Source organism: Bos grunniens, chromosome 8 (assembly GCF_055505025.1).
Source record: "Bos grunniens cultivar Pamir isolate PY7600 chromosome 8, Bosgru_T2T1.0, whole genome shotgun sequence".
Lineage (NCBI taxonomy): Eukaryota > Metazoa > Chordata > Mammalia > Artiodactyla > Bovidae > Bos > Bos grunniens.
Window position 1 is genome coordinate 25,607,272 of NC_141172.1, and position 25,229 is coordinate 25,632,500.

The following is a 25,229-nucleotide window of genomic DNA, read 5'->3' on the forward strand; positions in this document are numbered from 1 at the left end:
GTGGTTAATATGTCAATTCTCTAAGCACAATTTCAGTCAAGATTCCCACAAGATTTTGGTAGTTCAAGCTATTTTTTAAACCTATTTTTATAGGTAAAACTTTTATGGAAATGCAAAGCGATTAGAAAAGCCAAAACAATTTTAAAAACAATAAAGCTGTTTGGCTCACACTGAGTTCAAGGCTTATTATAGAGTTACAGAAATCAAAATAGTGTGGGGTTCACAGAAGTTAAGAAACTCATATTAATAGAATAAAATAGAGTCTTGTAATAGACCCACAGAAATATAGTCAGCTGATATTTAACAGTTACAAAGGCAATTTACTGGAGAAGGAATAGTCTTTTCAAAAATGATGCTGACACGATTAGACATTTATCTTTGTAAATAATGAACTTCAACCTATAACTCATACCCTATACAGAACTTAGATAAAAATGGATCACAGAGCCAAATAGAAAGCTTTTTAAGAAAAAACACTGGATAAATACTTGTGACTTCAGGTCAGAAAAATAGATATTAGATATGACATCAAAGCCATAGTCCATAAAAGAAAATCAATTAGAAAGTTGAACTTTACCAAAGTAAACCTTTTGTCATACAAAAGACACTATTCTAGGAATAAAAAGTCAATATACAGACCGGGACAAAATATCTTCAAATCATATATTTAATTAAGCTCTTGCATATAGAATATGTAAATAATAAGTACTTTTTAATAAACAATCAATTTTTTAAATGAGCTATAAGAGTTGAAGAGACATTCATAAAAGAAAATATAAGGACAGCAAATAAGCATATGAAAGATCATTACCATTAGTCATTAGGGAAATACAAATTGATATCACAATGGAATATCAATACACTCCTATGGGAATGGTCTTTTAAAAAGTGTTGACAAGAATGTGGAGCAACAGGCTCATATGAATTCCTGAGAGGAGTAAGAATGGCATAGCCTCTCTGGAAAATAGTTTGGCAGTTTCATACATATTTATAAATATATCAAACATACACATAGTAGGGTTACTCCCTACTATGGGTATTTACTTTAAAGAATCATAGAGCTATGTTCACATAAAAATATATTTGTAGCAGAAAACTATACATAGTCCCAAAAATCTAGAAAAGACCCAAGTAGTTGTCAAGAGACAAACTGTGGTATATCTATACAATGGAATTTTGTTGTTGTTTTGTTACTAAGTCAAGTCCAACTCTTTGACCCCATGGACTGTAGTCCACCAGACTCCTCTGCCCATGGGATTTCCCAGGCAAGAATACTAGAGTGGGTTGCCATGTCCTCCTACAAGGAATCTTCCTGACCCTGGGATCGAACCTGTGTCTACTGCTTTGCAGAAGGATTCTTTACCACTGAACCACCAGGGAAGCCATACAATGTAATACCATTTAGCAAAAAAAAAGAGGAACAAACTGGATGAACCAACATGAATGAATCTCAAAGGCATTATGCCAAATGAAAGCAGCCAGTTTCAAAAAGTTATAGCTTATATGATTCCACACATAGGTCATTCTGAGAAAAAGGCAAAGCTATAGGGAGGGAGAACAAATCAGTGGTTGTCAGGTGTTAGGTATGGTGGGAGGATTTGACTACAAGTGGGTAGGACTAGGAAATTTTTTAAGATGATAGAACTAGGCTGTATCCTGATTGTGGTCACAGTTACTCAAATCTATTTGTACATGTGTGTTACAAACCAAAATACTATGCTGAACATGTAGTACATATAAATTAAAAACAAACAAAAAAAATTCAGTCTTTATGTGCAAACTAACTTTAAGAATAAGAAGACATGTTTCCATGTTTCCTTTCTTATTGTTTCATTATGATACTTCTGGGGCTTCCCTCCTAGCTCAGTTAGTAAAACATCTGCCTGCAATGCAGGAGACCCCAGTTCGATTCCTAGGTTGGGAAGATCCCCTAGAGAAGGGATAGGCTACCCATTCCAGTATTCTTGGGCTTCCCTGGTGGCTCAGACAGTAAAGAACCTCCTGCAACGTGGGAGACCTGGGTTCGATCCCTAGGTTGGGAAGATCTCCTGGAGGATGAGGAGGCATGGCAACCCAATCCAGTATTCTTGTCTGGAGAATCCCATGGACAGAGGAGCCTGGTAGGCTACAGTCCATGGGGTCAAAAAGAGTCAGACATGACTGAGTGACTAAGCACAGAACAGCACGTGATACTCCAAGTTTAATTTTTAACATCATATTTCATTAGAACATTTAATACTGAACATGTTTCCAAAAAAGCTTCCTGAGAGTAGGAAGTTTGATGTTCTCATTTCATTCACGAAGCAGACTGCCTGTCACACACACAGTACACACAGCAGTAACTCAAACACATTTCTTAACTGAATAAATGTTTCACAAAATAACCCACCCACCCCCAAAACATCATTACATGACCAAAAGTTTATACTGATTATTTAGCACTCTTAAAGGTTATCACTTCAAACTTCACTATTTTTTAATAAATTAAAACTGATCTGAAAAATAGCTATCTTACAATGAATACCACATTAATAAATTTAAATGAATTTCAGGAGGAAAAATCCACAGTTAATGACTCAGCATTGAACTGATAAATGATATAAAATTTAATTTATAGAGCTACTTGTAACACACACACATATTTCAGGGTGAACAGACTAGGATTCTAAAAGTTTCAAAACTTTCTTTAAAAGGCTTTATTATTTTTTCTTTAGTTCTATTACATTGATGAATAAAATAAACCTCAAATAAACACCACTGACAACTAACCTCTGTTTGCATTTTCTGGATTAGATCTTGTGATTAGTTAGATTAGGTTTCACACCTAATTCATTTTGTCCAAAAAGATCACTAAAGATTGTCAGAGAAAGTACTAACACATGCTACACCACAGATAAACCAAACCCTATGAAAATATTATGGTAAGTGAAAGAAGTTAGTCACAAAGAACCACATATTATATGATTCCATTTATATGAGATGTCCAGAATAGGTAAATCTATAGACACAGATACTGGTGATAGAAGCAAGATCCGATGCTATAAAGAGCAATATTGCATAGGAACCTGGAATGTCATCCTTGAATGCTGAAGAGGCTGAAGTGGAACGGTTCTATGAAGATCTACAAGACCTTTTAGAACTAACACCCCAGAAAGACGTCCTTTTCATTATAGGGGACTGGAATACAAAAGTAGGAAGTCAAGAAACACCTGGAGTAACAGGCAAATTTGGCCTTGGAATACGGAATGAAGCAGAGCAAAGACTAATAGAGTTTTGCCAAGAAAATTTTGCACTGGTCATAACACCCTCTTCCAACAACACAAGAGAAGACTCTATACATGGACATCACTAGATGGTCAACACCGAAATCAGATCGATTATATTCTTTGCAGCCAAAGATGGAGAAACTCTATACAGTCAGCCAAAACAAGACTGGGAGCTGACTGTGGCTCAGATCATGAACTCCTTATTGCTAAATTCAGACTTAAATTGAAGAAAGTAGGGAAAACCACTAGACCATTCAGGTATGACCTAAATCAAATTCCTTATGATTATACAGTGGAAGTGAGAAATAGATTTAAGGGCCTAGATCTGATAGATAGAGTGCCTGATGAACTATGGAATGAGGTTCATGACATTGTACAGGAGACAGGGATCAAGACCATCCCCATGGAAAAGAAATGCAAAAAAGCAAAATTGCTGTCTGGGGAGGCCTTACAAATAGCTGCAAAAAGAAAAGAAGCAAAAGGCAAAAGGAGAAAAGGAAAGAACGCATCTGAATGCAGAGTCCCAAAGAATAGCAAGGAGAGATAAGAAAGCCTTCCTCAGTGATCAATGCAAAGAAATAGAGGAAAACAACAGAATGAGAAAGATTAGAGATCTCTTCAAGAAAATTAGAGATACCAAGGGAACGTTTCATGCAAAGATGGGCTCGATAAAGGACAGAAATGGTATGGACCTAACAGAAGCAGAAGATATTAAGAAGAGATGGCAAGAATACACAGAAGAACTGTACAAAAAAGATCTTCACGACCCAGATAATCATGATGCTGTGATCACTGACCTAGAGCCAGACATCCTGGAATGTGAAGTCAAGTGGGCCTTAGAAAGCATCACTATGAACAAAGCTAGTGGAGGTGATGGAATTCCAGTTGAGCTATTTCAAATCCTGAAAGATTATGCTGTGAAAGTGCTGCACTCAATATGCCAGCAAATTTGGAAAACTCAGCAGTGGCCACAGGACTAGAAAAGGTCAGTTTTCATTCCAATCCCAAAGAAAGACAATGCCAAAGAATGCTCAAACTACCACACAATTACACTCATCTCACATGCTAGTAGGTAATGCTCAAAATTCTCCAAGCCAGGCTTCAGCAATATGTGAACCATGAACTTCCTGATATTCAAGCTGGTTTTAGAAAAGGCAGAGGAACCAGAGATCAAATTGCCAACATCTGCTGGATCATCAAAAAAGCAGGAGAGTTCCAGAAAAACATCTATTTCTGCTTTATTGACTATGCCAAAGCCTTTGACTGTGTGGATCACAATAAACTGTGGAAAATTCTGAAAGAGATGGGAATACCAGATCACCTAATCTGCCTCTTGAGAAATTTGTATGCAGGTCAGGAAGCAACAGTTAGAACTGGACATGGAACAACAGACCGGTTCCAAAAAGGAAAAGGATTTCGTCAAGTCTGTATATTGTCACCCTGCTTATTTAACTTATATGCAGAGTACATCATGAGAAACGCTGGACTGCAAGAAACACAAGCTGGAATCAAGATTGCTGGGAGAAATATCAATAACCTCAGATATGCAGATGACACCACCCTTATGGCAGAAAGTGAAGAGGAACTAAAAAGCCTCTTGATGAAAATGAAAGTGGAGAGTGAAAAAGTTGGCTTAAAGCTCAACATTCAGAAAACAAAGATCACGGCATCCGGTCCCACCACTTAATGAGAAATAGATGGGGAAACAGTGGAAACAGTGTCAGACTTTATTTTGGGGGGCTCCAAAATCACTGCAGATGGTGACTGCAGCCATGAAATTAAAAGACGCTTACTCCTTGGAAGGAAAGTTATGACCAAACTAGATAGCATATTGAAAAGCAGAGACATTACTTTGCCAACAAAGGTTCGTCTAGTCAAGGCTATGGTTTTTCCTGTGGTCATGTATGGATGTGAGAGTTGGACTGTGAAGAAGGCTGAATGCCGAAGAATTGATGCTTTTGAACTGTGGTGTTGGAGAAGACTCTTGAGAGTCCCTTGGACTGCAAGGAGATCCAACCAGTCCATTCTGAAGGAGATCAGCCCTGGGATTTCTTTGGAAGGAATGATGCTAAAGCTGAAACTCCAGTACTTTGGCCACCTCATGTGAAGAGTTGACTCATTGGAAAGGACTCTGATGTTGGGAGGGATTGGGGGCAGGAGGAGAAGGGGACGACAGAGGATGAGATGGCTGGATGGCATCACTGACTCAATGGACGTGAGTCTGAGTGAACTCCGGGAGTTGGTGATGGACAGGGAGGCCTGGCATGCTGCGATTCATGGGGTCGCAAATAGTCGGACACGACTGAGCGACTGATCTGATCTGATCTGATCTGAAGGGGTGGGAAGCAATGGAGGTAACAGGTAAACTGTATGTGGTTTTTTGAAGGAGTGAGTAATGACAATGTTCTAAAATTTATTGTGATGATGAGCATACAACTATTTGAATATTCTAAAAACCACTGGGTGAACTACATGGCTTGTGAATTATATCTCAACAAAGCTATCAAAAACTCTCAGGGAACATATCTGGAACAAATCTATAAAAATTTGCAGGATAAGAAACTTTATTATCAGCATCAATCATTTAATATTAATAGAGTATAGTACATTTTAAGAGATAATTAGAGGTATATATTTAAATCTGATATGATCATTTCTTCAAAAGTTTATCATTACGTGGAAAAGGTAGTAAGTTATATAATATGTAAAATAAGATTCTAATACAGGTATGACAATTTCAATGATATTTAATTACATTATGCCACATGATACTAAATTCTAGTAATCTAAAAGATATCCTGTCTTTCAAAAAAAAAATCACATAATCTGAGTATCAAAAATTAACTCTAAATAAAGAAATAGTTAAGTAGCAAAACAGGCTAATTATGTTGGTCTAACTCCTTTTTGTTTCCAAAAAAAAAGTGTTCTTTCTATAGCAAGCTGAATATAACAGACTGTGAATTAGAAGATAAAGGAAGCAAACTGTATGTTTTCTAAAATATGAGTATCCTTCATCAAGTTTTATACTTAGGGCAGCTAAAAGACCTATGTGGAGGGATCAGCATTAAGCCCAAAGGACACACAGTGCACAGCAAGAAAGAAAGCAATCCCCTCGTGTCGTCTGCAGGTCACTACCAAGGACCATGTTAGCAGATCCATACCAGACCCTTAACAGGCAGTTCTGCTGCTACCAGTAATTAGCTTGGACAGCTCTGGCTCCAAGAATAGCAGCAAGGCTACACCATAATGAGCTCAGCTGGGATTAGTAGGACAGGGCAGGGAACCAAGAGAGCTCAGGCATTCTGCATCGCGTATGTATCTAGGAGATCAAACAAGGATGGCTGGCTAGGTTATCCCCTCTCCACCTCATTCCAGAAATGAAGCACGGCAGTGTCTAAAATACAGGCTAATGGAGAGCGACACCTCCAACAGATGAGAGCCACATTAATTAACACAATCCCTAGATCATATAATACAGTTTCGGCAAGAGCTAGCAAATGTGCAACTTGTTATTGCATTATACATACATATATATTAAAAAGTCAATCTTTTTTTCTTTACTTTTACTGGCAAACCAGATTATTTCATTTCCCAAATTTTATAAGGAATTTCTCTCATGGCCTTTAAGATAGAAAACATTTCTCTCAGATGTTTACCTAAGTACACATTATTAAAAAAAGAAACTCACTTTTGAATCATTAGCTCCTGGTTCTCCCTTTTGAAATAGGCCAGTTCATTCCATACAGCATCAGAATCTTCTTGTTGAAGTTGTTGAGGATCTGCTCTCTTTACTTTCCTGATTTCCATCCTATTTTTAAAATGAAACTGATTTCTTACTTAACATGTTCAAATTGCAATAAAATTCATTTACTCATTCCCTAACATTGAAAAATATCTACTAACCAAGTATCTTTTTTTTGGCAAATGATATGAGACTTTTTATTGAAATTAACTTTCTAATGATATTCATGCCATAACTTCAGGGTAATCATTTGGAATTGAGACTTCTCTTGAAGTACAGCTAGTGTCACATAGCTACCCAGTTTCTATTGAGGTACACTTGAATGAATTTCCTAAAAACTAAGCATGTAGAAATTAAAATCTTAGATCATGATTTCCTAAAAAGCTAAACTACTACTATGGAAAGTAAACTTTTGAGTGGACACATGATATTCTCTGGTCTTATTTCTCTCATTCATTCTACTAGTAATAAAATATACATTGCAAAAATGTCAGTTTCTAAAAAAGGACTATAAGCAATCAACACATCTAGAACTTGCTGCCAACCAGTCTGACTGTGGTTTATGTGTTTTATCTTAAAACAAGCAGTTATCAGTAAACATCAGATAGTTAGCAAGTAGTCTTCATCCTTCTGGTGACTACTAAAAAGTTAAGAGCCTGCTAAGTCGCAGAGGCTAAACCCAGGACAGACAAATTTAACATTGGTTTACTGACAAGCGATATGAAACACTTTCTGTTCTTCAAAGAAAAAATTAGATGTGACAATTATCTACAAAACATGCCAAATGCCCTTTATGTTCTCATTTTCTGTACATAAAACAAACTCTTCATTTTTATTTTGTAAAAGTGCTGTACTGGCCAATTTAGAAACAGTATTTCTCTATAGAACAGACCAATGTGTATCATCAACATTGCCCTAAAGGATCCATCTCAGAAGATGAGAGGGTAGTAGATTTTTCTGTACTCATTCAGTCCTTTGCCCTCTGTTGATACTGTTAACAGGGGAGCCACTTACGACTAACCAAGATCTGAACACCTGTTCAGAGCAATTGAACTGAGACCGCCCATTCATTCAGATAAGCTGCAGAACTAACTGATGGATAGTAAAGATTTTCAAACTGCATACTAGGTTGAAATAGTTTTAAGACAGTTAACTATACATGTTAATTTCATATTTCCCATATATTTCAAATAAAAAGTAAACTGAGTTATATACATTGTAACATCAGCATTTTATTTATTTAAAGTAGTTTTTCAAGCACATGGATATGAACTATTTTTGCTTTAAGTTATACTTTTATTAAGTTATTCTATACATATTAAAAGTATATACAATAATTCATCATCTATGCTCATGATTTCTGCAAATTATAGGAAAATGCATAGTTATTATAAACATATTTCTATTTTCATTTATTATATTCTCTATGTAAAAATTCTCACTAAAGATCTGACTACGAAATGATTTCTTTAAAATCAAACAAAAGCTATTAAAGCACCTATATGATGCTACTCCATTCCATTTAATATTTAGGGAAATGCCTTTATGAGCTATGTAACTCACATGCCACTGCCTTCTTCCCACTGTTTTAATTGCTCTTTTACTGCTCTGTAGTTGGTCTGTAACATCTGTAGCCTTTCTTTGCGTTTTTCATGGGCATCTCTTAGCTCATCATTTTCTTGGTTCTGTAGAACACAAAAAGCAAGTATACAAGTTTGAAGAATATATAAGCATAATGTTACAGATAAAAGGCTACCAATCTAAGTATAAAATTCAAAAGAAAATAGCATGTAAATATATATTAATTTGTAATAATCATTTAAGCTGAAATAAATTTGTGATTTATTTATAATTTATTACAAATAAATTAGTGTAATGATCATTTAATCCTAAAGTCACAGAACAGGTTTACTTGATAAATTTGAGATACTCACTGCATTTTGAAAAATCATTTAAGTAATCTTAAAATTCTGGCATCAAATTAATTTCATTCCTTTCCTTTTTGTTAATTATATACACATATTTCTGTATCAATCTTACATATTAAATTTTTTTTCTTTTCCAAGATTTGTCCATACATAAAGCATGACTAGTTTGTTAGTTGTAAGTGCACATATAATTAGTACAAGGACACTAATCATAGTAAGACCAGTTCTCTAACCCATGGATTCATAATTAGTTAAAATGCACAAAGATTACACAGAAGGAAGAAAATCAGTTTGGACCTATGTTAGAAGTGACCCAGTTTAACATTTTGGGTTGAAACATAAAGAACTGAAATGGGAAAGGTGGACTTTAGCACTCTTGAAGAACTCAGAATAGACAGTTCAAATATTACCAGGGTAGACAGTTACAGTCAATGACTTCTAAATGTTTTAAATAAAACACATGCATAAATCTTTACTTTTCAACATGACCACAAAATGAACATATATATAGGCTAAATTGTCAGGCCTCAGGGGATGTATTTATGTTACTCATGAACTGTGTTCCTCAAAGTAAGTAACGTGATGAGTCTTTTATTTTACCCTTGGTCATTTCAAATGTTTTTTAAAGTCCTCATTTTCTGTATGAAAGAACTTGCATATTTATTCAGTGCAGGTAACTGGTACTCTTTAATAGTAAGCTGAGAGGAGTGGGAACATGACAGCCAGAAAGATCTGAATTCCATTCTTGAAGTTTTCTCCTGGTAGCTGCATAATCTTAAGAACACTACTTAAATTAATTCAATTTCTTTTACAATAGAATGTGGAAAAGAATACAGAAATTTATACCATGGTAACAAAATTAAATGAAGTAACATACAGGTAAAGCTCCAAGATCTGTTCTTGCCCAAGAGAGGCACAAAGTAAATGAGCTTTTTACTCTGTCCTCTTCCCAAGAACTAACTCTGATGCCCTTATCATTTATAAGCCAAATTTATGGTTCCACTGACTTATCGGTCTCTCATTCCAACAATGAGATAATATCTTATAGAGTCTGCATTATCTTACTGCAAATCTACCTGTCTCAACAGTATAGATATGTTGCCATTATACTCTAAATATATATCTAGTAGGATAACTTCAATAATTCTCTTAAGTAGTTACTAGGAAGTATTTGAGCCATGTGTGTACCAAGTGGCATGTACATCATACGGGAATGCAAGTGCGCGACAAAAATGCTCTCTCTTAACAGGGGAAATTAGAATAAATGCTCTCCTAAAGACTTTTTGGAGATATGAATCATAGCCACTGCAGAGTTATTTGCTAAAAAGTAATATGGTGTAATACCATGATTAAAAATTCAAGATACTGAATTCAATTTTGTTTTAACTGAAGAACCATATATTAAGAACCTATTATATGCAGGGTGGTAAGTGCTGCTAAGAGTTCAACACCTGCTGCTCAAATTTACTAAATTTTACCTTGACAATCTACTTAAATCCAGTGTTTCAATTTCTCCATCTTCAAAATAGAAGCTACTGATATCTCTTCTTCTAAGACACAAAGAATGATATAACTTTGATCTTGAGTTTCCCATACTGTTAGTAAACAATCTGACCTCTTTGACCAATAAACTTCCCATTTTTACAGATGTGAAATAATTTAAGTCAGCCAAATATAAGAATGATAATCAATAATCTTTTCTCATAAATGAACAAAAGTTAAATATTCTTATTAGGATTCTTTTTAAGAAGGAATAAAATTTATGAGGAATTTAAATAAGATACATTATAATATAAATAAAATAATTTAATTATAAGAAATTTACATACATTAGATTCATGTCAAAACAATTTTGAAATAAGTATATAAACTGAACACTTTGTTAGACAATTCTAAAAATAGCTTTGTGTGATTCTTCTTCATTGACTTAAAGTCCCTCCCTGTAAACTCTTATTTTACAGTAAATTTCTTAAAAGTTATTACAAACAAATGCACTGTTGTGGAATTGTTAAGTCTGTGCTAGAATCCCTAGAAATTCTGAGTAAACAGAACCTAAAAGATTGACCAAGAATTAAATATTAATAGAAAGGGATATCCAAATTTTATATTACCTTTCACAATAATTTTCTGTTGAATTACTGGAACAAGTTGAGTTTCTTATTCAGAGTACTGTCATTATTTTAGCATTTTTAAGTACTTCCTCAGCTACCATTAATCACTGAAATTATATCCAATATTTTCCCTAATTCTTTTAAGTAGAAATCAACTATATTATGACTCAAAAAAGAAGGCTGAACCCTGAAGAACTGATGCTTTCGAATTGTGCTACAGAAGACTCTTGAGAGTCCCTTGGATAGCAAGGAGGTCAAACCAGTCAGTCCTAAAGGAAATTAACCCTGAATATTCATTGGAAAGACTGATGCTGAAGCTGAAGCTCCAATACTTTGGCCACCTGGTGCGAAGAGCCGACTCACTGGAAAAGACCTTGATGCTGGGAAATATTGAAGGTAGGAGAAGGGGGTGACAGAAGATGAGATGGTTGGATGGCATCACTGACTCAATGGACATGAGTTTGAGCAAACTGCAGGAGATAGTGAGGATAGGGAAGCCTGGCGAGCTACAATTCATGGGGATACAACTTAGTGACTAAACAACAACTCAATAAAAACTTCCTGAGTTCCACATATCAATCACCATGTACCAGGCTCTGTACTAAGCATAGCAATTAATCAAAGAACCTGATGTGGCCACTTCTGATTCCTAAAACTTTAGCATAATATACCCACTATCAGTAAATAGTTTAGGTTTTCTAACAGTAACTGAAATAAGTGATTCCTTCAATTAAGCAGTAATTATGGAAAACAGTTTTATTGATAAGCTTTCTCCTCTAATTTTATATGAGTCATAACTATACCTACCACTACAATGTTTATATAATTCTTATAATTCTTAAAAATTTATATAAATTCTTTTATTCTTATAAAATTAAAAAAAACATAATTCTTATAAAATTCTTAAAATCCAAACTATTAAAACAAAATCAAACTAAATATTATTTGGTAAATTGATTTGATAGACAATTTAAAATAATAATCATATTAGATTTTTCTGCTTTAAGAAAACTGTTATCAAATTATAATATATGGGTTAAATTGGTCCTAGAGACTATCAGTCCTTTAGCCTACTTCAGAAACAGACAGTAAAATTTTATAAAAATGTAAATATAAGATAGAGTATATATATATAGCTCAAAGAAAAATGACTTTACCAATTAAACTGCAAGAGCAGATGCTGGCTGAAATTATCAGTCAAAAGTTGGATATCTCAAAAGAAATATTTAAAAAGAATAATCAAATTAATATTTTTCTTATTCTAACAAATTCAAGTTTACTGTAGCTTGCAATATGATTCTTTAAGTTCCATCAGCCTTATGATAGCCTAACTCTAAACAACAGTACATCATTTGGGAAATATCCTCAAAGATCTTAGAATAAAATCAACTGTAAAAACTGAAAAATACATTTAATATCACTAATTACTACATTTTCCTTTGAGGACACATCCCAAAGTTCCCCATGGACTGTCACTGAATTAGGTCCACTTATTAGGTCATTCAATAAAATATTTACAGAATACCTTCTTATATATTTAGCAATTAAACTAGCTAAACTAGAGGCTCTAACTTCTGTGTACAAACAAGTCGTAATGGCTAAAACACTAGAAAACAGCAAAGATGTATTAATTTACTTTCTTTAATGATGTTTATAATTCTACTTTTGAGTTGGTAAGAACAGAAACAATTCTTGATCAAATCATCTAGTTTGCTCAAAGGCTTCTTGACAGTATACGGCAATAAGAGCATGAACACTATTAATAAAACAGTGGCTCAATCTTCAGAGTATGATAGAAAGGTTTTTTAAGTTAAAAAAAAAAAGTTTTATAAAATACCAAGGAAACCATGATTTATAATTTCAGCAGAATGTATAAACTTCATGAATATTAGAGCATTGAAAAATAAAAGATATAAACTGTACTCAAAGGACATACTGATGTTATTAAATGGCATAGAAAAGTCCTAAAAGAATAAAACTGCCAAATGTATGAAAGTCAGTAAAGCACAGATTCATGGTAATTTAAGGACAGTAAGAATTTTGAAAAAGCAAGAGAGTTCCAGAAAAACATCTATTTCTGCTTTATTGACTATGCTAAAGCCTTTGACTGCGTGGATCACAATAAACTGTGGAAAATTCTGAAAGAGATGGGAATACCTGACCTGCCTCTTGAGAAACCTATATGCAGGTCAGGCAACAGTTAGAACTGGACATGGAACAACAGACTGGTTCCAAATAGGATAAGGAGTATGTCAAGGCTGTATATTGTCACCCTGCTTATTTAACTTATATGCAGATTACATCATGAGAAACGCTGGGCTGGAAGAAACACAAGCTGGAATCAGGATTGCTGGGAGAAATATCAATAACCTCAGATATGCAGATGACACCACCCTTATGGCAGAAAGTGAAGAGGAACTAAAAAGCCTCTTGATGAAAGTGAAAGTGGAGAGTGAAAAAGTTGGCTTAAAGCTCAACATTCAGAAAACGAAGATCATGGCATCTGGTCCCATCATTTCATGGCAAATAGATGGGGAAACAGTGGAAACAGTGTCAGACTTTATTTTGGGGGGCTCCAAAATCACTGCAGATGGTGACTACAGCCATGAAACTAAAAGATGCTTACTCCTTGGAAGAAAAGTTATGACCAACCTAGATAGCATATTCAAAAGCAGAGACATTACTTTGCCAACAAAGGTCCGTCTAGTCAAGGCTATGGTTTTTCCAGTAGTCATGCATGGATGTGAGAGTTGGACTGGGAAGAAAGCTGAGCGCCGAAGAATTGATGCTTTTGAACTGTGGTGTTGGAGAAGACTCTTGAGAGTCCCTTGGACTGCAAGGAGATCCAACCAGTCCATTCTAAAGGAGATCAACCCTGGGTGTTCTTTGGAAGGAATGATGCTAAAGCTGAAACTCCAGTACTTTAGCCACTTCATGCGAAGAGTTGACTCATTGGAAAAGACCCTGATGCTGGGAGGGATTGGGCTCAGGAGGAGAAGGGGAAGACAGAGAATGAGATGGCTGGATGGCATCACCCACTCGATGGACGTGAGTCTGAGTGAATTCCAGGAGATGGTGATGGACAGGGAGGCCTGGCGTGCTGCGATTCATGGGGTCGCAAAGAGTCGGACACGACTGAGTGACTGAACTAACTAACTAAGAATTTCATAAAGCTCTGATGCTTTGTTTTCCAAATTATATTTTATAATTCACTATACCCATGAAGTCAGGATTTGAAAACGGATAGTATTTTTATAATAATGGCTTACATCTCTATTACTATTGTCTCTACAATTACAACATCGGTTGCCCCTCTTGAAAACAGATACAACTAGCCACAAGAGAGAGCTTAGTAAGACCCTGTGTTAATAGTTATATAATATTCAGTATTAAAATAATATGCAGAAATAGCATATCAATGTATCAGAGTTTATATACATATGTAACACAGGCTCATGAAACTTCTTTGACCTTCCCTTCCTCCCTTCAATCCACCACGGTGATCAACTTGGGACCCTAAAGCTACCTACCATGCCATGGAGCATGTCTTTTCTCTTTAGCGTTTCCAAGAGTAACTTCCATGCAACAACAGTCCTTGAGGAAATATTAATTGGTATAAAGTAAATCTGGGAAACAATATATCTCTACCTTCCTATAGATTCACAATGCATATTGATATGTTAAAGGATCACAAAAACAGATATTAATCCACTGCTTATATAATTAAGCAAAGAACATTTTGTCTGTCATGTTCCCATTAGCTTCTTGCAGAACAGGATTCAAAAGAATACCAGCATGGAAAGGGTATTCAAATATTCAGTGTGTATTAGCGGGGAACGTTCTTCACAAGGAGCTCCATGATCCCAAAGTATTTTAAAAACCGCAAGACACTGTTATGGGTTGAAATAAATCTCTACAAGAAGTTATGTTGGAGTGCTAACCCCTACTACCTCAAAAGGTGACTGTGATTTTTGATTTTGTTTGGAGATAGAATCTTTATAGAGGTAAGCAAGTTAAAATGAGAAAGTGAAAGTGTTAGTTGCTCAGTTGTGTCCGACTCTTTGAGACTCCAGGGACTATAGCCTGCCCGGCTCCTATGAACATGGGATTTCCCAGGCAAGAATACTGGAGTGGGTTGCCATTTCCTTCTCCAGGGAATCTTCCTGACTCAAGGATCGAATCCAGGTCTCCTGCATTGCAGAGGAACTCTTTACAGTCTGAACCACCAGTGAAGCTCCAAAATGAGATAGGGTGGATCCTAATCCAATACGACTGGACTTCTTCATAAAAAGGAGAAATTTAGACAGAGAGAGAGACATTAATAGAGGGAAGGTGATGTGAAGACATAAGGAGAAGGCCATCTATCAGGAAAAGGAATGGAATAGATTCTTCCCACACAGACTTCAGTAGGAACTAATAACCCTGTTGACAGCTTGATTTTGGACTTTTCTAGTATCCAGAACTTTGATACAATACATTTCTGTTCTTTTAAGCTAGCCAGTTTATATTAATAGTAGCTTGTCACAGCAGCCCTAAGGAAACAAACACAAACACATCATCAATTCCTATCTTATACTCACATGTACATGAGTAATAATGATAGTAATATTGCCTAATACTGGAGAAACAGAAACAGGTCTTCTGTCTTCACTAAACATGAGTTATACTCACTAAAGTCAGGTTGTAAATAAAAAAGTGCCCTGTTCCCAACTACTTGTCTTAGAGTTGCTTTACTATACATGTTTTATTTACCCAAGATCTTCCCTGGTGGCTCAGGTGGTAAAGAATCCGCCTGCAATGTGGGAGACCCAGGTTCGACCCCTGGGTTAGGAAGATCCCCTGGAGAAGGAAACGGCAACTCACTACAGTATTCTTGCCTGGAGAATTCCATGGACAGAGGAGCCTGGTGGACATTTTGCTAAATGCCCTTAGAGTGCCTTTTTCATTTAACTATTTTGTTCTATTAAAATGAGAAATTCTTTCCTCTAAATGACAAAATACAAGAAACAAAATTTGTTCACATTTTTTTTGCTTATTTTGCAAATTTGAGGCAGAAAACAAATACAAAGAAACAAAATTTGTTCACATTTTTTTGCTTATTTTGCAAATTTGAGGAAGAAAACAAACATTTGAAATTCAAGATTATCAATTAACTTGAAAGAAGATGCAGAAAAATATAAATGAAAAAGAAATTATATGAAAAATAATTTTACTCTAAAAATAAACTTGAGGCCTCATCCCAAAGAGCTGTTGTTAGAAAAAGAGAACGAGGAGATAAATTAGTATGTTTCTGAGACTCTGTGAAACAAGAAATTCAAGAAGTGGAAGAAAATAGATATAAAAATGTCTGAAACTGCTCTACTCATTCCTGGCAAAAACAAAAAGACTCAGACTTTTTGGGGCAAAGTGGAGGTCCTCTACTATTAAATGGGATATGTGATGGTTATATTTTTATGTTATCTTGATCGCCCAGGTATTTAGTTAATGACTATTTCTGGGTGTATCTGTGAGGGTGTTTTTGTATGAAATTAACTTTTGAATCAACAGACTAAATACAGCAGATTGCCCTCCCCAAACTGATGGGCTTCATCCAACCAACCGAAGGCTTGGACAGAATAAAAGAATGAGGAAGAAAGGATTTGTTCTTTTTGTTTGACTGTTTTTCACCTGGGATACTGGTCTGCTTTCAGACTCAGAATGGGACTGGAACTTACATCATCAGCTCTCCTGGTTCTCAGGCCTCTGGACTCAGACTGGAACTATACTATTATCTCTCCTGGATTTCCAGCTTAACATCTACAGATCTTGGATCTCTGACTCCATAATCAAGTGATCATATAAGCCAATTCTTGTTAGACTAAATCAGTCAATCCTTCTATCTATCTATCTATATATATATACACACACATACACACATATATGTACTTCAGAATAATGGTATCTCATTTAGGGAAGACTAAAGGATTATATTTTATTGTTTCTATTTTTTTAGAGAATCAGATTAACAGAGGATAGAAGAAGGTTTCATATGTGAATTTTAAGAATTATGCAAAAGAAGGATGATGGCATCTTAAACATGCCCATAATATCCTGTGAATACCTACACATTTAGACTAATACACTAGATTCTAACTACTCACTCAGCATCATTATTTTTTGCCTGTTATAAAAGTGACTGCACAATGCTTAGCTAATTGCATAAGCCAATACATTACAAATGAGTAAATGAATGAGCAAATAACTGCAGGGGTATAAAGTTCAAGTAGGCTAAATGCTAGCAAGTTGATGTCATCTGATCACTTTGTTAGGGGAACCACAATGACTGAAACTGCCCACCCTCGAATCACAGTAACTATCTCCCTGAGTTATTTTATGACAGGAGGTCCCGGTGAGGAACGTGGAACTAACAAGCCACCACTAACCAGAGGAGTTCAGGAAAGGTCAAAAGGAAATAACACATGTCCGACCACCTCCCAGAATCCTTCTTGCTGGTACCATCTTGGCTGAGCAATGTGTACACCACCAGGAAGGACTCTGAGTCAGAATGATCAGCCAAAGACAACCAGGAAGCTAATCCCATCGCCATAAAACCAAAGACTTTGAGCCACTTGGCAGAACAGTTCTTCTGGGTTCCCTTACCCTATTGCTCTCCACCCAGGCACCTCTGCCCAGTAAAGTCTCTTTGTCAAGCTCATGTGACTCCTCAGACTATTCATTGCTTACTCTAAGATAAGAGCCCACTCTCAGGCCCTGGAAGGGGTCCCCTTCCTGCAACAATTTTATGTTGGAGAGTAACAATAGATGGTAGTTTTCCTTTGTTTTTGAACTAATAGTTTAACTCCAAATAAATATAAAACAATTCTTTGAGAAAAGCAGAAAAAAACTGTTAGTTGTGACTTGTGATTAACTATTTCTCTAAATTATATTTTGCTGTATTGCACAAATAATGTAAGTGAAAACATTTTCCTAGGAATCATTTATATGACAAAGAATCTAAGCTTTAAATATATGAATTCTCACCATGTATACATTGGCCTTTCCATAGAAATTTTTAAAAGTATTTGAGATTCATTTAAATGGCTAAATCTCAAACAGTGTTGGTTTTCCAGTAGTTGTGAATGAAGAATGACAACTTTAGCCATATTAAATTCACAGAAAAATTAAAGCCCTCAATATAGTCACATAGAAGCAGTTCCCTACACACAACCACCTTCTTCTGAGAAAAATAATTCACAAATAATGAGTTGGAAAGTACAAACTCTTAAAGATAGAACAATAAAGATTTACAATTTTTAAAGACTGGTAGAACATGAACTCGAACGTCTTATATTTTGAGACAAATACAGTTGAAATGGAAAAAATAACATATTTATTTATCACTTTGACTATGTAATTTTTCTATAAAGGACAATTTTAAGTAGTCTGGGCTAGGTCACCATAGTTGCTAACTCACATTTCTTACAGGGAATTCTCTTTCCATTTGCTATAGTTCTATTTTTTTTTTTTTTTTTTGTCTCTGAGAAACTATAAGAAACTTATTCCCTATATTGAGTCAAAATATCCCCTGTAATTTTAAAATAGTGAATATATATTTAGTTTTCAGCTAGTAAAATTTTTTATTACTTTATGATCCTCAGAAATATTAAGAGCTAGACGCACTGATGATACATTTTTATACATGTAATTAAATTCAGGAAAATTAAATGATAACCAGTCATTTGTGAAAAGAATGTTTACTTTGGGATATTCTTACCTATGCAAGGTTATTACTAAAGAAATCATTTAATGTTCACCTTTAGTTGTAGTGCCTTCTCTAAGTTTTCAATCCTTCTTTCAGCTTTTCTCAGCTTCTTAAGTTCCTCTGAGTCTGCGAAAGAGCTCTTTGGGGACAAAGACCTTGAACGTTTCACAGGTGGTTCCTCGAGAATAAAACAAGGACATGGTTGAGCTAGTTGGAACACTGGATTATGAAAGACATGCAAAATTAAAGAACAAGTAATTTTGAATACTAATAATGAATTATAAAAAAAAAAAATCCTGCATGGAATACCAGAGAAATAACAAGCGGAATTACCACAGTGCTACCGCTAAAGGTTTCTCTGTGACTCGTTAATGAGAATATTCATTTACATTTACATTGTTTCTTTCAGAATAATGATGTCCCATTAGGGAAGACTAAAGGGTTATGGACTCAGAAATGCAAGAAGCCTCATTACAAAGGAGGGGATGGAGGCTGGTCTAATTGCTCTTCGAGGGTCCAAGGTTACACTTGATAGGACAACCTGAAACAAGAGGGAAAGGGTTTCTTTCCCTTTGAAATAGTTTAACACACTGTGAAGTCAAAGGAACAATATGCTTGAGGAATATAAATACAACAGACAGTAGATCTTACACCATAATGACCATATGGTCATTAACTATAATGTGGCTAACTAGAGACGAGAATGTGTGTTTATATTATGTACAGCTTCATATACCAATCTGGAGAAGGAATATGTGAAAGCAACTATTAAGCTGGGCAACATATTGCTCATACTTACTGCATGTCCTTACGAAAAAGAAAGAAAATTCTCTGTTAAAAATATCACTCTAATTTTCCTGATTTTTTTTAAAAAGCAATGAAACATCAAAGGAGTACATTTTTAAAGTTCAGCCATATAGCACAAAATCAAATTAGATTCTATACTGTATCTCAATTTTAGGATTTTTTTTTTCATTTAAATTAAGCTCAATGCGTGAAACTATTCAAAAATTGCAAGAAACGTATATGCAGTTATGTTTAAATATATACATACAAAGATAATATATATAATAAAGCTCATTCTTCTGAAAATTACTAATAATTTAGAGGTAGTAAATAAGAATGCCGCATAAACATGAGTCTCATTTTAAATACTTCTTTTACTAAGACAGTTTGTCTTATTCATAGGAAAATTCAAAAGAATGAGAAACAATTATCTTGAAAACATGATTTTCTACTTTAAAAAATATTTTCTACTGATGAAATAAAAAGTGTGAGAAATATACCTCTAAAACTCCTTACTTTTAGGAAAAGCTTATTTCAATTCATATAGAAAGAACATATTTACAATCTGACAGTCTTGACTTTTTATATTAGTCAATGTTCATAGAATCTTTTGCAGCATAACAAGAACATGCAATAAATACTATGAAAAGGAAAAGCTGAGACATTAATAAATAAGAATCACGGTACAAAAAATTTACTTATTCTCCACTGTTATACCTTTAACTCTGAAAATATGTAACTGCCCATATTAATATTACATTTTAATTTATAATTTATATTTCCCATGGGTAGTATTTTAAATATCACATTCAAATGAAATAGAAACATTAAGATATATTTTTCTTCTGATGAAAATTAGAAAATTGAGTTAAGGGCTAATACCACATTAAAATTTCTACTTAGATTAATTTATCTATAGATTAGATAGATGAGGCATATTTAGCAAAACTTTTTAATGTAAGAATGCTAATTTACTGCAAAAGAGGCATATCACTACTAATAAATTTAATTAAATTAGGAAGATATTACTCAATCTTCAAAAAGGGAAAACTTGCCAGTCCCAATCATGATTTTATAAAACATGTGATACATGGTATTTTTTAAAAGCTTTCAGAAATATAAACAGAGAAGTAAATGTTGCTATTCATTTTTTAACTTCATCTCTTGCCTTGCTAGCCTCATCCTGACAATTTCACAAAGTGACGACTGTCCCTACCTTACGTTTCCCTTCAGTACTTGTCAAGATGCTCTTCTCTGAGGAACCCTTGTTGGTAGACCTGTTCTCTGACAGTTTTTCATTTGCTATTTTCAGTTTCTCCTGTAAATACTCAATTTCAGACTTCTGTGAGACCATTAAGGTTTCTAAGCTTGATAAAGATGGCTGTTGAGAAACCTGTTTTAAAAAATGTTTGTATCTTACATTATTTACACATCCATGCAAATATTTATATGTTTTTATATTATATAAATCATAAGTATTCCAAGAAAGAATATTTCATTTCAAAAATAAACTATAAACCTGCATTAGCTAAGCTTCTATCATCCTTATAGAATGGCATTTTTCAATAAAATAACCAAGAGTCTGTATACAAATTTTTTAAATATGTCTGTCATGCAGATTTTTAGAAGAAAAAATTTAAAGCATGGATGCATTATATATACAACTTATCTATAAAATTATTTCAAATTAATGATTATACATATAAGTATTTCCTCAGTAAATACTCAATGCAATACCACTGAATATAAGCCTCAGAAAAGTGAACCAGCAGCACAACAGGCCTAACTAGCTTTTAATGCATTACAATTTATTAATAACAACTCAACTGAGATTTTTTAAAGTCAACAGAGTTTATATTATTCTCCTTTGAAACTCATTCCCATGTCAGATAAACTGTTAATGGTAAGCACCACATTTTAGCAACAGAAATCACAGGAAAATTAAGTTTGTAGGAAACCTGTTCATGAAAACTAACATTCCACAAAATTGTACCACCATCTTAACCAAATATATTTGAGACCATTAAAATGCATGCACACACATTATTTCAAATTAACCATTCGCTCACACACACACACAAAACAACACTAGATCACAGTGAAACAAAGTATTTGTTGATTTCCAGGAAAGAAAAGTCAGTACTTACGATTTTAATATTATCAATATAGATCCAATGGCCCTGAAAAAGGTTTCATTTAAAATATGGATAGCCCCATCCTTCCTAAATGATATTTCTAAGGATTATAAGAAAAATATGTATGCTTAACTTTTCCAAACTAACAATGAGAAATATTATTTTTTTCTAAGTTTGATTACTTTTTTCTTTTTTGGGGGGGATAGGCATATTTTTCCTAATTCTAACCTATATTTTTTTTTTATAAAAAAAAGGATCATCTAGTATACTATTATAATCTATTATATATATATATTATAGATATATAAAGTATCGATATATATATAGTATACTAGATATAGTATGGGAGAAGGCAATGGCACCCCACTCCAGTACTCTTGCTGGAAAATCCCATGGACAGAGGAGCCTGGTAGGCTGCAGTCCATGGGGTCTCGAAGAGTCGGACGTGACTGAGCGACTTCACTTTCACTTTTCACTTTCATGCATTGGAGGAGGAAATGACAACCCACTCCAGTGCTCTTGCCTGGAGAATCCCAGGGACGGCGGGGCTTGGTGGGCTCCCGTCTATGGGGTCGCAGAGAGTCGCACATGACTGAAGCGACTTAGCAGCAGCAGCAGCAGATATAGTATAGCATACTATATTATTATATTACACTATGCTATATTATAACATACTACTGTACTTTCCTCATACATAAGTGACATAAGTCACCTGATATGTTTCCCAATCTTTATTCTGTCACAACACTATATATTTTTCTCAGAATGTTGTTTATGTTTTATGTTTACCACACTTATAACATTAATTTATACTCTATTAGCTTGCATTGAACATCAAATTAAAATAGCTTAAGCATTTTTTTCCCAAATTCTAAAAGACTTTTGACTTATTATTTCTCTTCCTTTAAACCATTGTACATCTTTTATTTATTCTTTCCTCTTTGCTTATAAATATTTCCTTTGATTGGCCTGCCAATCTGAACAATTTACAAAGGTTACCTAAACCGCAGAACAGGAGTTCTGGCTTTATTAAAATTATAAAGAATATATTAACATTCCATTATTTACCCAAAGACATTTAAAATAACTTTTTCAAACAAAAATTTAGAAAAAAAAAACAAGAAAAACAGTACTTTAGTTATTGTTATATCCAATAAGCAATCCTGTGTTCTTTAACAAATGAGTTTTCTAAGTCATTAGTGGGTTATAATACAATAGATAAGAACATAAAAAAACATGAATGTTTGGTCAAGAAGCTGCAATCAGAAATAATTACAGTATTTATCAAGATATTGGAAAAGTCCAACAGTGGACATTGCTGCTACTGCTAAGTCACTTCAGTCGTGTCCAACTCTGTGCGACCCCATAGACGGCAGCCCACCAGGCTCCCCCGTCCCTGGGATTCTCTAGGCAAGAACACTGGAGTGGGTTGCCATTTTCTTCTCCAATGCATGAAAGTGAAAAGTGAAAGTGAAGTCGCTCAGTCGTGTCTGACTCTTCACGACCCCATGGACTGCAGCCTACTAGGCTCCTCCATCCATGGGATTTTCCAGGCAAGAGTACTGGAGTGGGGTGCCATTGCCTTCTCCAGTGGACATTCTGCTATAATAATAAAAGATTTCTTATTTAGGCAGCATTCCTTTAAAATTCCTCAGAAAACAGTAACAGAACTTCAAAATTAAAAAATACTATTCAAGCAGTACTTAACTCAAGCTCACATACGAGTCATAATGTAAATAAAAAAGTAAAATGAGTTTGTTTTTAATTACAGCTTTAGAATTCCTTCAATGGGGACACTTTGTATTCATGTTGAACATATAGATATATACTTTACTTTGACAAGGAAACTTATGCATGTTCCCAGGTTTTCACAAGTGTAGTCTTTTCTCTCTCCCTTGCCCTTTATCCCTTTTGCTAGGGATACATGCACAAGCAGTATTTCAACTGGCTATCATAATATGACCGCTTTTAAAATAATAAGTAAAATGAAATACCAAGTCACAGTCACTTTCATTTCTGAAGGAATAAGGAGGGTATTTGTGGTAGTATTATTTAGCAAAAGCCAGTTGTTTTCATAGAGAAATGTGGTGCACTAATGCCAGATTTACTGATTTTTCAAAAGAATGGAAGAATTCAAATTTCTAAGAGAAATCTAATTTTAAAATTTGGCCAGACTCAGTTTATGACTGTTGTAGCTTGAAAGCATGGTGGTGGGACTATAAACAGGTACACGTTTCCTGTGGAAATTCTAAACATGAATCAAAGGACACAAAATTGTACCAAGCTTTTAACTTTGTTCTAATCATGCTGAATGAAGGTTGATAAAGATATATGATAAATGCTGAGTGAGGAAAAGTACATGTTATAGAGGAATACAGAATACTGTACAGAAATAGATTTCACCAAATCCTGAAATTTATAGCATTATTTCTGAATGGAGGTGAATTTTCATCATACATATATGAATTTCCTTAATTTTTAACATTGAACATGGAACGTTTCACTAAATAGTTTTAAAAAAGGTTTTTTTTTTATGCAAATAAAAGGAATAAAAAAATTCAGTGTAAAAATTTCAGTACAGATAGGGGAAATATAAATGAAAGTCTCTCCATAACATGATCTCTCAGAATTCACTAATGATAAATTTGGAATACACTTCCCATACTTTAAAGAGAAAAGGAAAACTGTTTTAATATACACTTTAAATTGCTTTTTTATTACTAATTTTATTTTTTAGAACTGCTTTATATTTACAGAAAAACTGAGCAGATAATAAAGAATATTCCACTCCCATCCACCTAGTTTCTCCTATTATTAACAACTAAAATGAATATATTTATTAAAATTAATGAACCAAGTTTCATATGTTATTTTGACTGAAGTCATTAGTTTTTTCAAATTTCCATAGTTTTCACCTAATGTCCTCTTCTGTTCAAGGATACCACATACATTTCACCTGTCACGTCAGCAACTCTTGGCTGGGATAGATTCTCAGACTTTTATTTTTGCTGACATTGACAGTTTCACAGAGTACTATTCAAGTTTATTGTAGGATGGCCCTATATTGGAGTTTGTCTATGTTTTTATCATGATTAGACTGGGGTTATGAATTTGGGGATGGAATATCACACAGGCATCATACCTTATCAAGGGTACACACTTTCAACATGATTTGACTAATGATATAACCTGATTACACTACCAAATTAGTATTTGTCAAGTTATTCCACTGTAAAGTTACTCTCTTGTCCTCCATAGAATACTCATGTAACCTGCTTTTTAAATCCAATAATTACATACAATTATTATAGGTATAATATATATGAGGATATGTAGATATATTATACCTATAATTATATATATATATATACATAGATATCCTCATATATCGTGACTTGTTCTTACCCTTTTTAAGTGCTGTTTTAGAGATTTAGCAAGATCAAGACAATCAATCATCTGTCTGTGGAAGTTCATTGTATCTATTTCCCTTAATAGAATCTTGAATCTTTGAAAATTTAAC

General features: G+C 34.3%; 1 protein-coding gene across 25 annotated transcripts in view; it reads right to left on the reverse strand.

The window, feature by feature from the left end:
• The window catches only part of CNTLN (centlein), a 363,772-nt gene that overhangs the window by 132,292 nt on the left and 206,251 nt on the right, over positions 1–25,229 (reverse strand). For 24 of the 25 annotated variants that reach the window (XM_086415000.1, XM_086414981.1, XM_086414999.1 and 21 more), the window contains 4 exons: positions 20,791–20,967; positions 18,841–18,966; positions 8,572–8,693; positions 6,955–7,074 (listed from right to left, as the gene is read on the reverse strand). In XM_086415000.1, the coding sequence (XP_086271126.1) occupies positions 6,955–7,074; positions 8,572–8,693; positions 18,841–18,966; positions 20,791–20,967 (545 nt within the window). Of the gene's footprint in view, positions 1–6,954; positions 7,075–8,571; positions 8,694–18,800; positions 18,967–20,790; positions 20,968–25,229 lie in introns of all 25 variants that reach the window. The other variant, XM_086415002.1, reaches the window with a different exon arrangement.